The 12929-nt window shown below is 51.8% G+C and overlaps 6 protein-coding genes across 6 annotated transcripts; 3 read left to right on the top strand and 3 right to left on the bottom strand.

Moving 5' to 3' along the window:
• Positions 1–26: 26 nt before the first annotated feature.
• MRS44_010012 (uncharacterized protein) lies at positions 27–2597 on the bottom strand (the record flags this gene model as incomplete). The annotated part of the gene is made up of 10 exons (XM_065619965.1): positions 27–958; positions 1006–1191; positions 1244–1258; positions 1315–1509; positions 1564–1822; positions 1877–2074; positions 2132–2206; positions 2258–2383; positions 2439–2494; positions 2546–2597. The coding sequence occupies 10 exons, from the start codon at positions 2595–2597 to the stop codon at positions 27–29; spliced, it is 2094 nt and encodes a 697-aa protein (XP_065476154.1).
• A 395-nt stretch (positions 2598–2992) lies between these two features.
• MRS44_010011 (uncharacterized protein) lies at positions 2993–4862 on the top strand (the record flags this gene model as incomplete). Its single annotated transcript, XM_046283702.2, has 3 exons — positions 2993–3186; positions 3233–4726; positions 4775–4862. 3 exons carry the CDS (start codon positions 2993–2995, stop codon positions 4860–4862), a joined length of 1776 nt encoding a protein of 591 aa, XP_046131550.1.
• Positions 4863–5169: 307 nt separating this feature from the next.
• MRS44_010010 (uncharacterized protein) lies at positions 5170–5574 on the bottom strand (the record flags this gene model as incomplete). Its single annotated transcript, XM_046279527.2, has 2 exons — positions 5170–5486; positions 5544–5574. 2 exons carry the CDS (start codon positions 5572–5574, stop codon positions 5170–5172), a joined length of 348 nt encoding a protein of 115 aa, XP_046131551.2.
• A 1006-nt stretch (positions 5575–6580) lies between these two features.
• Positions 6581–7573, top strand: MRS44_010009 (uncharacterized protein; the record flags this gene model as incomplete). The annotated part of the gene is made up of 2 exons (XM_065619964.1): positions 6581–6860; positions 6912–7573. 2 exons carry the CDS (start codon positions 6581–6583, stop codon positions 7571–7573), a joined length of 942 nt encoding a protein of 313 aa, XP_065476153.1.
• Positions 7574–8476: 903 nt separating this feature from the next.
• Positions 8477–9342, bottom strand: MRS44_010008 (uncharacterized protein; the record flags this gene model as incomplete). The annotated part of the gene is made up of 2 exons (XM_046284122.2): positions 8477–9205; positions 9250–9342. 2 exons carry the CDS (start codon positions 9340–9342, stop codon positions 8477–8479), a joined length of 822 nt encoding a protein of 273 aa, XP_046131553.2.
• Positions 9343–9901: 559 nt separating this feature from the next.
• On the top strand, positions 9902–12668 carry MRS44_010007 (uncharacterized protein; the record flags this gene model as incomplete). Its single annotated transcript, XM_046276539.2, has 5 exons — positions 9902–9989; positions 10042–10096; positions 10149–10555; positions 10610–11343; positions 11397–12668. 5 exons carry the CDS (start codon positions 9902–9904, stop codon positions 12666–12668), a joined length of 2556 nt encoding a protein of 851 aa, XP_046131554.1.
• Between the last annotated feature and the right edge of the window lie 261 nt (positions 12669–12929).

Raw genomic sequence — 12929 nt, 5'->3', positions numbered from 1 at the left:
CAATCGAAAACTTTATAAACATGAATCTACTCAACCCGCCTTGCATGCGCGAGATCATCAACACCGTGTCCCTCCTCCACCTTACTCTCAACAATGTCATATACCGGTATCTCGGAGAACCCAGCGGCAATGTGGTGGAGAGTTGGCAGATTCTCCCAGTTCCCTTCCGTAAAGACGAGCCCTCCTCCGCTGCCAACAGTCACCTTGTCAACCTCTGGCGGGTTGTTTGCCAATCCATTCTGGAGAAAGACTGGATAAGCTGCATCTGCGACCCCGGGATTACCAACGGCTGGCACGTATCTGTAGACCAAAAGGCCTTCTTCTGGGGGGGGCGGATTGCCGATTGCTCCATTGGTCAAGACATTTGCCCCTTTGCTGAGACCATTCAAGGCCATCTCGACAAATGTGGCGCCTCTCCAGCTACATCGGATGCTAGCAGTGGAATCTTGCTTCTCAACATCAATGTCGCAGTAGATCTTTGGCATGCCCAATTCCTCTCGGCCAGTGACGATAGGGTCGGTCAGAGACTCGAGAAGGACTGCAAGGAACGAACCGCGGAGCTTGCTCCCATCCTTCTTCTCATACTGTACACCGTGGATCCAGAGCCCAAAGAAGTTGTAGCCGCCTCCACCAAGCCACTTGAGGTCTTTGAGCTCGGTACACTGAAAGCTGGCTTCGGCAATGGTTCCTGGCTGGTAGAAGCTGAATGCAGGTGTTGGTAGCAGCGTCTTGAGATGCGTGGCAGAAGTCTTGAATCGAAGCTTGTAAGTTGTGAATCGTGAATCTTGACTGGGGATTGGACGCCCATAGTGATCCTGGCGTGGACTTGGCATAGGCCCGAAGGAAACAGGGGATCGCCAATAAACACCGCCATTCCGAGACCACAGGAGCTCCTTCAGCGCCCGTGTAGAATTGTGCCACTCGTCATGGCTAAAGTTGTAGCCCATGAACTCCATGACTGCAAACCATTAGTATCCTGATTGAAAGTTCGGATGGGGGCCTCACTGTTAAAGTCGCCGCGGTTCTCATCATTGAGATCCATGCCAGCCTGCCGAGTAAACTCTTGAACCTTGTGGGCCCTGTGGTCACGAAGTTTCTCATACAGAGGAAGTCGATCTGCAATATCGTCCCTACGGGTGCCTCGTGGGAGCAGTGCGCACAAGGATGCCGCGTCTTCAATAGCGATGCCACCTATTCTTGTCAGCAATCAAAAGCTCCACGATATTTGGCGCCTTTATAATACCTCCTTGTCCTTGATCTAAGCGACTCATGTCAGTAAGGCGTCTTCTTCTCATGCCATCACCAGAGACTCACGAGGTAAAAACGGATGCGCGGCATCTCCTAGCAGGACTAGTCGCTCCCTGTGCCAAGACGGAATGCGCTCCATGTCAAGGAGGGTCCAGACCTTGAGCTCACTGCTATCAACAAACTCCAAAAGGGATCGAACCCTTTGTTCAAAGCCTTTGTACACGTCGAGGAGTAGTTCCTTGCTTCCTCCTTGGCCCCAGCCTGTGTCCTGAATCAGACATCTTGGTTCTCGACACAATCTGTGGCAAGACTTACCATCTCCTTTTGAGGCAGCGGCAGAAATTTCGCTCGGGTGGATGCCCACAAAGTTCATCACCGTGTTGTTGGAGCAAGGATACATGATCAGTCTCCTGTCATCACCCATCCACATAGTCAGATAGCCCTGGCGATCTAGAAATTCCTTGGTGATCGGGTTCTTTCCGATCCTTTCGCAGGGAATCATGAACCTGAAAGCACTCTTTCCCGACCCATAGGGCTTGACACCTGGTCCAACAACAATTTGTCGCGTAATTGACTGTAACCTGTCAGAAGACATGGCCAACACGGGGTATATATGGGATGCTCTTACGCTGACGCCATCTGCACCTAGGACTAGGTCCCCAGAGATTGAGGTTCCGTCAGCAAGCTTAACTGTGGCAGTCGATGGATCAACATCCACAACCTGGCTTGAAGTTTGAAGGACAGCAGGTGTCCCTAGGCCTTCAGAGGATACAGCAAGCTTCTTTAGCTCTTCATGTAGCTGAACACGATGGGACAGCACCCAGGGCTGCATAATCTATCAGCATCGACTCGTTAACGAAGAAGCTTTTGACTGGGTCCTTACATGTTGCCAAATGCGAAGCGCCTTTGACAAGTCATTGTCAAATTTGAGCTTTCCAGCAGCATCATATTCCGTTACCTACACGCCGTTAGCGGCTGTACTTCGTGTTCACTGTGCCACATTACTCACTCCATTGACTGGGTTTGCTCCAAAGGTTTCGGGGAAAACTCCGAACCTCCTGAGGATGCCATGACAGTTCGGGGCGAGATGAATGGCTGCTCCAGTTTCCTTGGCTAAATGGGAACGCTCAAACAACTACGAGATGTCAGCTTCCCAAACAATCTTTCCATCAGCAAGAAGGCGGACTCACCGTCACTTCATGACCCTGTTGACGAAGGCCCAAAGCTGCAGTCAATCCTCCAATACCTAGACAGTGTTAGCCATGTCAACGTGAGACATGATTGACTTAGTGTTCACCTGCTCCAACCACTAAAATCTTCAAGGGGGCTGCTTCTGGGGTACTGGTCATGGTTTCTTGCGTGATCCTCGAGGTCGCAGTTGGTATGGCCAACAGATGACTGCGTAACACTCCCACAAGTACTCATCGCTCGGCATGTGTTGAATAGCCGTCGGCTGAATACCCCATGACCTGATCAGCCCATCCCAGGTGTATCATAACTTGCGCATTCCCGGCAGATTCCCGATATGAAATCCGGGGCAGAGGGGGAGGGGGGATCGGGAGTCGGCCCCACGTAACCACGGATCGGAACCCCCCACATGGCTCAATACTCGGCTTGTCTTGCATCATGACGTTTTGGGTATTCAAAAGAAGCAGGGAGTAGACGGATCTGGAGGACTCATGAACACCGAGCCTTTTATCCGCTGTCAATCACCCCCTGCTCATACTTGTGCTCATTCGCCACAATGCCTAATCAGATCAAAGACATCCACACCGTGGATGATACATCCTTTCCCTACATCTTTGAGCAAAACGCCACAGTTACTCTCAAGTCGGGGTCCGGTTTAGTCCGATGCAACGTCTATCGTCCTAAGGGTGCTGATCGGGTGCCTGTTCTGGTCACCTATGGTCCATACGGAAAGGACATTCACTACAAAGAGTAGGTCCCCCTCCATACAGTTCTTCTCAACTCTAACATGTCAAAGTTTCCATCCAAAGTCTTTTTCAGAGGTCAATCCCCAGCACAAGTCTGCTCACTCGGCATGGGAAACCCCAGATCCAGGTTTCTGGACGACGCATGGGTATGCTGTTGTTCGTGCAGATGAGAGGGGTCTCGGACAGTCCCCTGGTCTCCTTGACACCATGTCTAGGGGCACGAGCGAGGCCTTTTTTGACGTGGTGGAGTGGGCTGCAGAGCAGCCATGGTCCTCGGGCAAGGTTGGCCTCTTGGGTATTAGCTACTACGCCGGGAGTCAATGGCGAGTAGCTGCCCGTAAGCCCAAAGGTTTAAGCGCCATCGTGCCCTGGGAGGGAATGTCAGACTACTACCGGGACAGATGCCGCCACGGAGGAATCCTTTCCAATGGCTTTATCAAGTTTTGGTGGAATCGACAGGTCATCACGAATCAGTACGGACGTCCAGGTCGAAGCTCGCGAAACTGGGGTCCTGACACGATTGAGGGCGATCTACCCGAAGAGGAACTCGAGGCAAACCGGCAAGACCAGACCAAGGACAACCTGGAGAATCGCTTCCGAGATGAGCCTTACTACGCGTCCAAGGAGTACGACATGGGTGACATCGAGGTGCCCCTGTTGTCTGTTGGCAACTGGGGAGGCATTCTTCTTCACCTTCGAGGAAACATTGAAGGCTACACTCATGCCGGATCAAAGTTCAAGTACCTTCGTATGATCACAGGCCGCCATGATCTTCCTTTCTACTACGAAGAAGAGGTCAATGTTCAGCTCAGCTTCTTGGATGCATTTCTCAAAGGCGATGACAGGGTCGGCTGGTCCCAAGAGGGCAAGGTTCCCCCTGTAAGTCTTGTTCTGCGCAAGGGAAACGTCGGCTTCAACGACGCCGAGAAGGAAAAGGTTTATCCTCGCCGTGAGGAGAATGAATGGCCAATCGCGCGGACCCAGTACACAAAGCTCTTCCTTACGCCGGACCTAGGCCTTTCCTGGAACGGACCAAAGAGCGACCGAAAGAAGCTGTCTTATAGAGCTCTTGGCACGCTAGAGAAACCGGAGCTTCTGCAATTCTCGACGACTCCTTTTGAGTCAGAGACGGAGATTACAGGACACGTTGTCGCCCACCTCAACGTCTCGGTTACTCCAGATCCGACGGGACCAACACCGAGCGACATTGACCTATTCGTCACAATCCGCCACATAGACCCATCGGGACAAGAGGTCTTTTACACTGGCACTGCGGGAGACCCTGTGCCCGTGACCAAAGGTTGGCTCAGGACATCGCTGCGGCAGATCGATCAGCAGCACCACAAGCACCGCGAGTGGCTTCCCCACCGAAATTACACCAGCAAGGATGTCTTGCCCGTGATACAGGGTGAGATCTATGCCGTGGACATTGAGGTCTGGCCAGCCAATGTCGTGGTTGAAAAGGGTGGCAAGCTAGTCTTCGAGGTGTCATCCGGAGATACTCAGGGATCGGGCATCTTTTTGCATAACGATCCTACAGACAGGTGAGATTCTCGTCAAGTAATTACAGGGAAAGAACTGACAGAAAGCAGGTCTCCGGAGATTTTCCAGGGGCTCAACAATATTCACTTTGGACCCCAATTTCAGAACTACATCACGCTGCCTATCATTCCAAGCTAGATATTTTCCAAGGGGGAATTCTGCCGCACCTATTGCATGGCGGATATGAGGTGGGAGTTGGATACCAGACGAAGAATTACGCTTGGAGTATTGGAAAGATAAACCTATTGACTCGAACACTAGCGAGCGAGATCTGAGTGCCTGGTTGTTTAATCTCAATAGAATATTATCCAAAAGCTATGTTGTGATATATCCAGACGAACCACTGTGCACCAAACCCAAAGTCTCCTTGCCAAAACACACCAGTTATGAAGCAGAATTATTACATGGAAGTACACCTTCCGACCTCTTATCTAGAAATCGCCCTTCACAGAATGCAGCTAGCTGCAACGGCCGCAATCACAAGTACTCCTCCCATAGTACCCATCTTGTTGCTGCTCGCGCTATTGGCAGGCACAGCAGGCGAGGGAGTCGAGGCAGGCATAGAGCCAGTGGGTGCTGCGGCACCAGATGGCGTAGAGGAAGACCAAGACTCGTCGGTGACGACAGTCAGAGGTTTCTCACTGCAGGATATAGTTGGCAACGCGGAGCGCGTCACCATGTCGGGTGTCGAAGAGTGAGAGGGACAACTACTGCAGGTAACAGTAGTAGAGACAGACTCGGCAGCCTGGGCTCCTGAGAGGACTAGAAGGGTCGTTAGTCAGGGACGTGAAGTATACGTAAGGAAGGGAATTGTCTTACGAGCGAGGGCAGCGACGACGTAGAACTTCATGGCTTCGAGATGGCGTAGGATGGTGGAATGAGTGTAAGACAGAGCGAATGACGATGCTTGCGACAGGAGCAGAGAGAGAAAGGAGATATTATGAATTCCTTGGGAGTCATTGATCAGGAGACAGATGGCTTAAGATTAACACCGACCTCATTCAACTCATCAATGCTCGCACGCATACCGACAATCCAAGCTAAGAATTACCAATTCCGATGCAAATGCCGTTCTCAAGACTGGCCTAGCAAGGATATTGGTAGGTATGATTGTTGTATCAGCCGAAAACCAGTTCGTCCGGACACCGAGTCTATGATACCAATCCAACGCTAACCGTGGCGCACGTCCAGTAGGTCCTAGCTACTTTTCCCGTAATGTCTTGGAATCAAAGACATGCGGTTGGAGATGAGCGAGCTAAAACGTCGTTAGCCTCCCGGAAAGATGACATCCCGGGCTTCGATAGCTCCACACTCTCCGACCGATTCGGGTGAGGGACAAACAAGTTTCGACGCTAGAGGAGGACGGGACTGTGAGATGCCGTGCGCGGATCCCCAGAGTCCCTGCCGATCTCTTACTATTCTGCTCGATTCCCGCACGTGCCTAGCGTCGAGTTTTGATCTTGAGAGTCCTCCGTAAGGTGACGGGACGGGTTCCGTTTACAATGATAGGTTCACTTTGCTTAGTTGGCTTGTGCTGCGTCACTGCCCCATCTGCCCATCGTGAGTCAATATTGGATTCGGTAGATTGGTGACGGACAGGACGGAACTCGGGACGGATAGAAACTGCCCGACGGTTGAAAGCAGGGAGGGAGATTGCGGATGTCATGGAAAGCGCTTGAACATGATCATTCACGGCAGATGGTACTGATGGTAATGGCTTCATTGTAAATAAAACCAGTCGCACTCGCTCACTAACGAAGTCATTCCCACAAGACAAGCTCGCTCATTCCCAAGCATCCATCCCTATTACCACCATAATTCTTTAATACCCTTACCCTCGTATCAATCTTATCAAGATGCTCTTCTCCGCCGCTACCGTTGCCCTCGCGGCCGCTGGCTTTGCCTCCGCTGCCCCTGCGATTCAGAAGCGTGCTTCTGAGATCAACGACGGAGTCATCCTCAACTATGCCCTTACACTTGAGCACCTCGAGGATACCTTCTACCGTGAAGGTCTTTCCACGTTCAGCGAGAAGGACTTTGCCGACGCTGGGTACGACTCAACCTTTTACAACAACATCAAGAAGGTCTCTAGTGATGAGACATCCCATGTTGACTTTCTCACCAAGGGTCTCAAGGGTAATCCAGATGTCCACCAAAAACCATCTACTTGCTAATGACTTTTTACAGCCGCCGGTGTCACCCCCGTTGCAGCTTGCACATACAACTTTGGTGTCACTGATGTCAAGAGCTTCCTGGCTACAGCCTCCGTTCTTGAGGGTGTCGGTGTCTCGGCATACCTGGGCGCTGCCGCCGACATCATGAGCAAGACATACCTCACAGCTGCCGGTTCCATCCTGACCGTTGAGGCAAGGCACTCATCATACATCCGCGGCCACCTCAAGGAGGTGCCCTTCCCCCAGGCCTTTGACGCCCCCCTGACCATCAACGAGGTCTACTCCCTTGCTTCAGGCTTCATCACAAGCTGCCCCAAGGAGAACCCTGCCCTCCCCGTCAAGGCCTTCCCCAAGCTGGCTCTGGACCCCTCCACTAAGACGCCTGTCAAGACTGGTGACACGGTCACTCTCCAGACCACTGGGTACACTCTCAAGGGCGCCGACGGCCAGAAGGTCTACGCTGCCTTTATCGCCGTGACTGGACCTACCTTTGTCGAGGCCAAGGCTGTCGACGGCGGCTTCTCTGTTGAGATTCCTGAGGGCTTTGCCGGCCAGACCTACGTTGTTCTCACTGGATGCAAGGATGCCGTGTCTGATGACACCGTCGCCGCTGGCCCTGCTATCATCGAGGTAATTGAGACACTTTTCCAGAAATATTTGAGGAGCGAGTGCTAACGAAGTCGCATGAACAGATTTCCAGCTAAATGTACATGAATCATGACATGAGTATTTATTCTTCTTTGGTGATTCCGGGCACGCAAGTACACGAGGACGGCTCAGGTCAGCACTTTACTGAGTGATTCACTTTGGATCATCCATAGACCATAATGTATATTATCTTTGAGATGTTACTTGTTACTCAAGCCATAAAACTTACTTCAAATGATGTCAAGGTCGAATTGTCAGCATCGACTGTGACTTGCCAAGTTGCCATCAAACCTACTTAACGCATACCATTGAAGTCTTTCTTGCCTCAAAGCAAACCCAGAGGGTAGATCAAGGCAACCTAGCAAGAGAAATACAATGTGTAATTCACATCCCGGGGTTTCCCAGGTATACTAGCCTTGCATGTAAAACTGTGACTCAGCCCCATCGTATCGTCTCGATCCATTGCATTCCTATGATACCAACCACTCTTTGTGATTTGACCAATTGCCCGGGCTATCATGTTCCAGACCACGTTTTCCACCGGCAGGTGCTATTTGATCCACCCCGTAACTCGGGTCACACTCTCACAACGCCGATCTCTCCCTCCATACTATGGCGGCATCTTCGACAGCCGTGGTCTAGCGCCAACACTGCCTCCACGATCCGGGCACATACTCTCCCCGACCGACCGGAAAGCGCCACTCCGGGTGTGTCTAGTCCGGTTCGGGAGAGAAGATCAAGACATTATCCAGATAGGTGCCGTCTAGCGAGTTCACCTCACTTATACAGATATCCCGTCAACCTGTTGAAGTTCTATGGTCGATTCTCCCCGGCAAAGCACATGGCCGACAGGCCCAAACAATAAGAAGTAGACCTGTAAATTAAGCATTCGCACTATTGATATCTTGAAACCTCTCATCAGCCTAACAGCTATGCCGTTGCAACTGTCCTTGGCCAGGTGCCAAATGTGAACTGACTGTTACACATGTTTGTCAGCTCCCACGTCTCCGCCTTGAGCTCCCCATACACTCCCTCATCCTCCTCATCACCGACAGCGCCAGCGACAAACACGGCAGCCATGAAGTGGTCATCTGTCGCATGCGCATCTCTGTAGAGCGGGTGCTTCATCAGCCGCGTCATTGCGCGTCGGAGATGAGGCCCCGTGTTGTTCTTAATCACATCCTCGACTGCCTGTCGAAACTCCAAGGCCCACGGCTCCGGAGGCGTTTCTTGCCCGAAATTGTCCGTATACTTGACCATCGGAGCCCAGATGTTGCGGTAGAGGTTGTGTACGGCTCCACCGGATCCGATGATGAGATATCCTTCACTCCTCAAACAGCGCAGTGCTTGGCCAACTTTCATATGGTAGTGGGGATCGAAGCGGCCGTTCATGGAGATGAGAGTAGTGGGTGGACAGCCGTTGGGAAACATGCGGATCAAGATAAGATACGTATCATGGATCCACTCGAAGGTCGGATTTCCGGAGACATCAAATCCCGCCTTCGAAAGCAGCGAGATGCATCGCTCGGCCGTCTCCAGGTCGGGGTTAAGCTTGTAGTCAACATATTTTGAAGGGTGGACGTATGCGACGGGCGATTTTCCAGGTTGAGTGTTCGTAGCGACTTCGATTCGATCGCCGAGAGCATCCCAATGGGCTCCCTGTTTCTCGTTAGAGGGTCGCCTGAAACATTGGATCCTCGTACCATCATGACAACACCCTTGATCTTGTTGGCTAATGCCTGATCGCCAGCTATCTTCCAGTAATCTGCTGCTTCGGATTCCTCTCCAAGCATCATGGTTGACCCATGGGAAAAGAAGTGGACTGGTGTTAGCTGAGCTAAGCGGAGGTTGGTCAGTGTTTGCAGTAAACTTTGGAGAAACAACATACCCATGATCCAAATTGGGTTAATTGTTACACAATAAGGGCTCACTTTCGATCGGTTACAATTAGTGAAAAAGGAAAACTAATCGAAAAAGTCCTTATTACGAGAAAAGACACAGCGTTTGTTAAAAATCCAATGTCCCTTGGTTGCTCTAGGGTTGCTCATGTGGGGTGGCGATGGTCTGTCGGGATGTGGAGAGAGCTTCCCGATAACAACCCCAACCTTCTCGCCCTTGAGAATAACCGCGGACACGATTCCCTTTTAATCTAGCTTCAGATCTATTGACCAAAGAACCTCAACCGATTCGCCAGCTTCCCCGCACCCCAGACGCCACCTCCGCATCCGAGATGGCCGGGTAATTTGCGATAAAGACAGTCATCGACCGGCCAATTCTGGCTCCTGTTCCTTCGTCCTCTCCACCTCCCGAACCGTTCTCGTATGTTTTCCCGACGTCCACCGGGTGAATAGCATCATGTCTACCGAGTCTGGCATGTTCCAGTGTGGCTCTTGCCAGAAGAGCTACAAGCGCCTGGATCACCTGGCTCGTCACGTGCGCTCTCGTATGTCGTATGTCGCATGCCTGAGAGGTTGACGCGACTGCTGACTCTTTAGACACCCAGACAAAGCCGTACAAGTGTCATGTTTGCCCAAAGGCATTCACAAGACCGTGAGTTGTACTTTTCTTCTCCCCCTATGCCCGACTAACGCTTGGGTTCTAGTGATCTCCTCAAGAGACACGTTGCGGGTCACGGTTCCCAAGCGGGAGAGAGCAATGGCGGCTCCGTCGGAGAGACGCGTTTCATGCCTGGAAGGGTCACAAAGGCATGCAAGGCATGCGCGTCGAACCATCTGCGTTGTAGCGAAGAGAAGCCATGCCGTCGATGCCAGGAGAAGGGCCTCGAGTGCAGATGGCCTGGCTCTACCGACGTCGACATGGTCATGACGCCACCAGAGACGTGCCCTCAAGAAGACGAGTCCATGTTTACGCAGGATGATGCATCTGCCATGACATCTCTCAGCAACCCACTCAGTATGGACCAGACATCTGCATCACCGAGCCTGGGAGGGCAAGCTTCTCTGGATGTCTTGACGCCACAGACTACGCAACACCTATTCCAGACACTAGGTAGGATACTGCAATGTCCAAATTACCGTTCCTGATGGGACTGATAGTCTATAGATCCCTCCCTCAACATCGAAAACAACCCCCTCTTCTTCCACTTCCCCGATCTCAACCTTCTATCTGGACAATGGTCCTCCACCCCCACGAATGACATGGAGATCAGCACATACAACGGTTTAGACGACATGGACCTACAATTCCTCGACTCCTACAACGTCAGTATCCCTTTCGAGGTTAGCAACACGTTCCAGCCAACGCCTAGAGGCACACAAACCCCCCGCACATCTCATATCGACCCAGGCCAGCCTGCCGCCATGTGCAGTGAGGCCTTCCAGAACTCTCATTGGAGGTTCCGCCCCAACGCGAAAGATCATGCCGGGGCCGAGGACCATAACCTCTCCCTCCCCTCCATGACATTGGACTACCCCTCACCAGAGTCCAGAGTCTCCCTGGATACCGACACACGCGTTACATGCGCCAAACTCGGAGGGCCAGCACGTGACAGGATTTTGATGATGATTGTGAACAGTTGTCAATCAGATAGCCTGTCCAAGGCAGTTGCCTCATTCCCTTCAGTGGAGCTTCTTGACACACTACTACAGTACTATTTAACCTCACCACACACACGTGCAGGGTCATTTATTCACGCCGCCTCGTTCGACCCCAATGAGAAGCGACCAGAGCTTGTCGCAGCTATGGCAGCGATTGGGGCTGTGTTGACGTCAGACCCCGCACTATCCAAGCTTGGCCGGGCGATGCAAGAATGCTTGAGGTTGGCGATCTCAAGGAGGGTTAGTGTTCTTCCTTGTGTGAGATGACACGTCCCGACTAACCAAATCTGCAGTGGGAACAAAACAACACCCTGGTTAGAGACCTTCAGCTCTTGCAGGCGTTTCTCATCACCATCGAGGTCGGCATTTGGAGCGGACTCCCTCGAAAGGTTGAGATTGCAGAAAGCTTCTTCCAGCCAATCCTGACAATGATGAGGCGTGATGGAAAGTTCAAGCCTACTGCGTATCCAGATACTAATGTTGGGGATGCCTATGGCTTTGATCTCCGACAAGAGTGGTTGAACTGGGTCGAGAATGAGTCATTTAAAAGACTCGCATTCAGGATGCTTGCTCACGACATGGGCGTGTCCATGGCCTTGCTGGTCAACCCTCTTATCTCTTACGCTGAAGTCCTTCTTCCACTGCCAGGCAGTCCAGAGGGCTGGACGGCAGGGAGCCCTGAGCAGTGGAAGTCATACATGGCCGCCCAACAGCACGTTAAGCCGGTATTTGTTGCCGACCTTATCGACAATCCTGATCTTCTCAACAATCCAGCAAACCCGGTCGACATCTACACTGCAGGCATGGCGGTACTTTCATGTATCTGGACCATGTGCCGAGAGTATTTACAATTCTCCTCTCTCCAGAGATCACGACCGCGGCGTTGGAATACCCTCGTCACGGAACTCAGGAAGGATGAGCTTCTGAAGTTGCTTGGTCATCTCGAACTCAGCCTAGCGCCTCAACTCTCGGCGGATTCAGAGCTCAACCTCCGGCTTAAGCTGTGTCTGCTTCACCTCCATATGCCTTTTGAAGAGATTCAGATATTTGCCGGCATGGATGGACCGGAGCGAGCTCGTGCTGTCTACCCGACCATCAGCGACTGGGTTAAGAGCGAGGACGCCAGACACACCATCTGCCATGCGGCTCAGATTATGCAGCTTGTCATGTCGCTTCCAAAGGGCTCAATACGAGGTCCTCCCGTCATAATTCTGTATCATGCCACCTTGGCATTTTGGGTTTACGGACTCCTCTCCGATCAGTCGCAGGTAACGACAAGACTCACAAATCAGAGTGTGTACCTGGATGAAGAAGAAAGCACTGCTCTGCAACGGTTCAAAGGGTTTGGACAGGGGCAGCCATGCATCAGACGGCGATCAGAAATGCCCGGAGAGGAGGATGTGTTTGTGAGCGTGCCGCTATCACAGCCGGATAAGGTCATGGAGACTATCATGAGCATTGTCCGAGAAAACTTCACTGGGATGCGTGTTCCGCATCTCACAGAGAAGTTGGTTCAGATAATGGCGGAACTAGAGAAGTCTGCGAAGAGGAAAGTGGTTGCTTGATGTCGACTTTGATAGGTGCCCATATTTACTGGACTAGAATAAAAAGGCGACAGGAGAAACAGAACTGTCTCTTTTATCATTTCACCTTCTGATACGAGCTATGACAATTGTCTTCACTTTCTTTGTAGATAGCTACACGGCCGGTCAATGCTAAGGTGACATTGTGTGCGTGGGGCTCAACGGGATCTGCGGGAACTTGCTCGATGAGGTGGCATCTGGGGAAAGATTCTGGTCTCGCTTAAGAGAAAGAGTCGAGATCTG

This window comes from Fusarium solani (assembly GCF_023522795.1).
Source record: "Fusarium solani strain SB1 chromosome Unknown bctg00000006, whole genome shotgun sequence".
NCBI lineage: Eukaryota > Fungi > Ascomycota > Sordariomycetes > Hypocreales > Nectriaceae > Fusarium > Fusarium solani.
The sequence above is the reverse complement of the archived record's forward strand: the minus strand, read 5'-3'. Positions and strand labels throughout refer to the sequence as shown.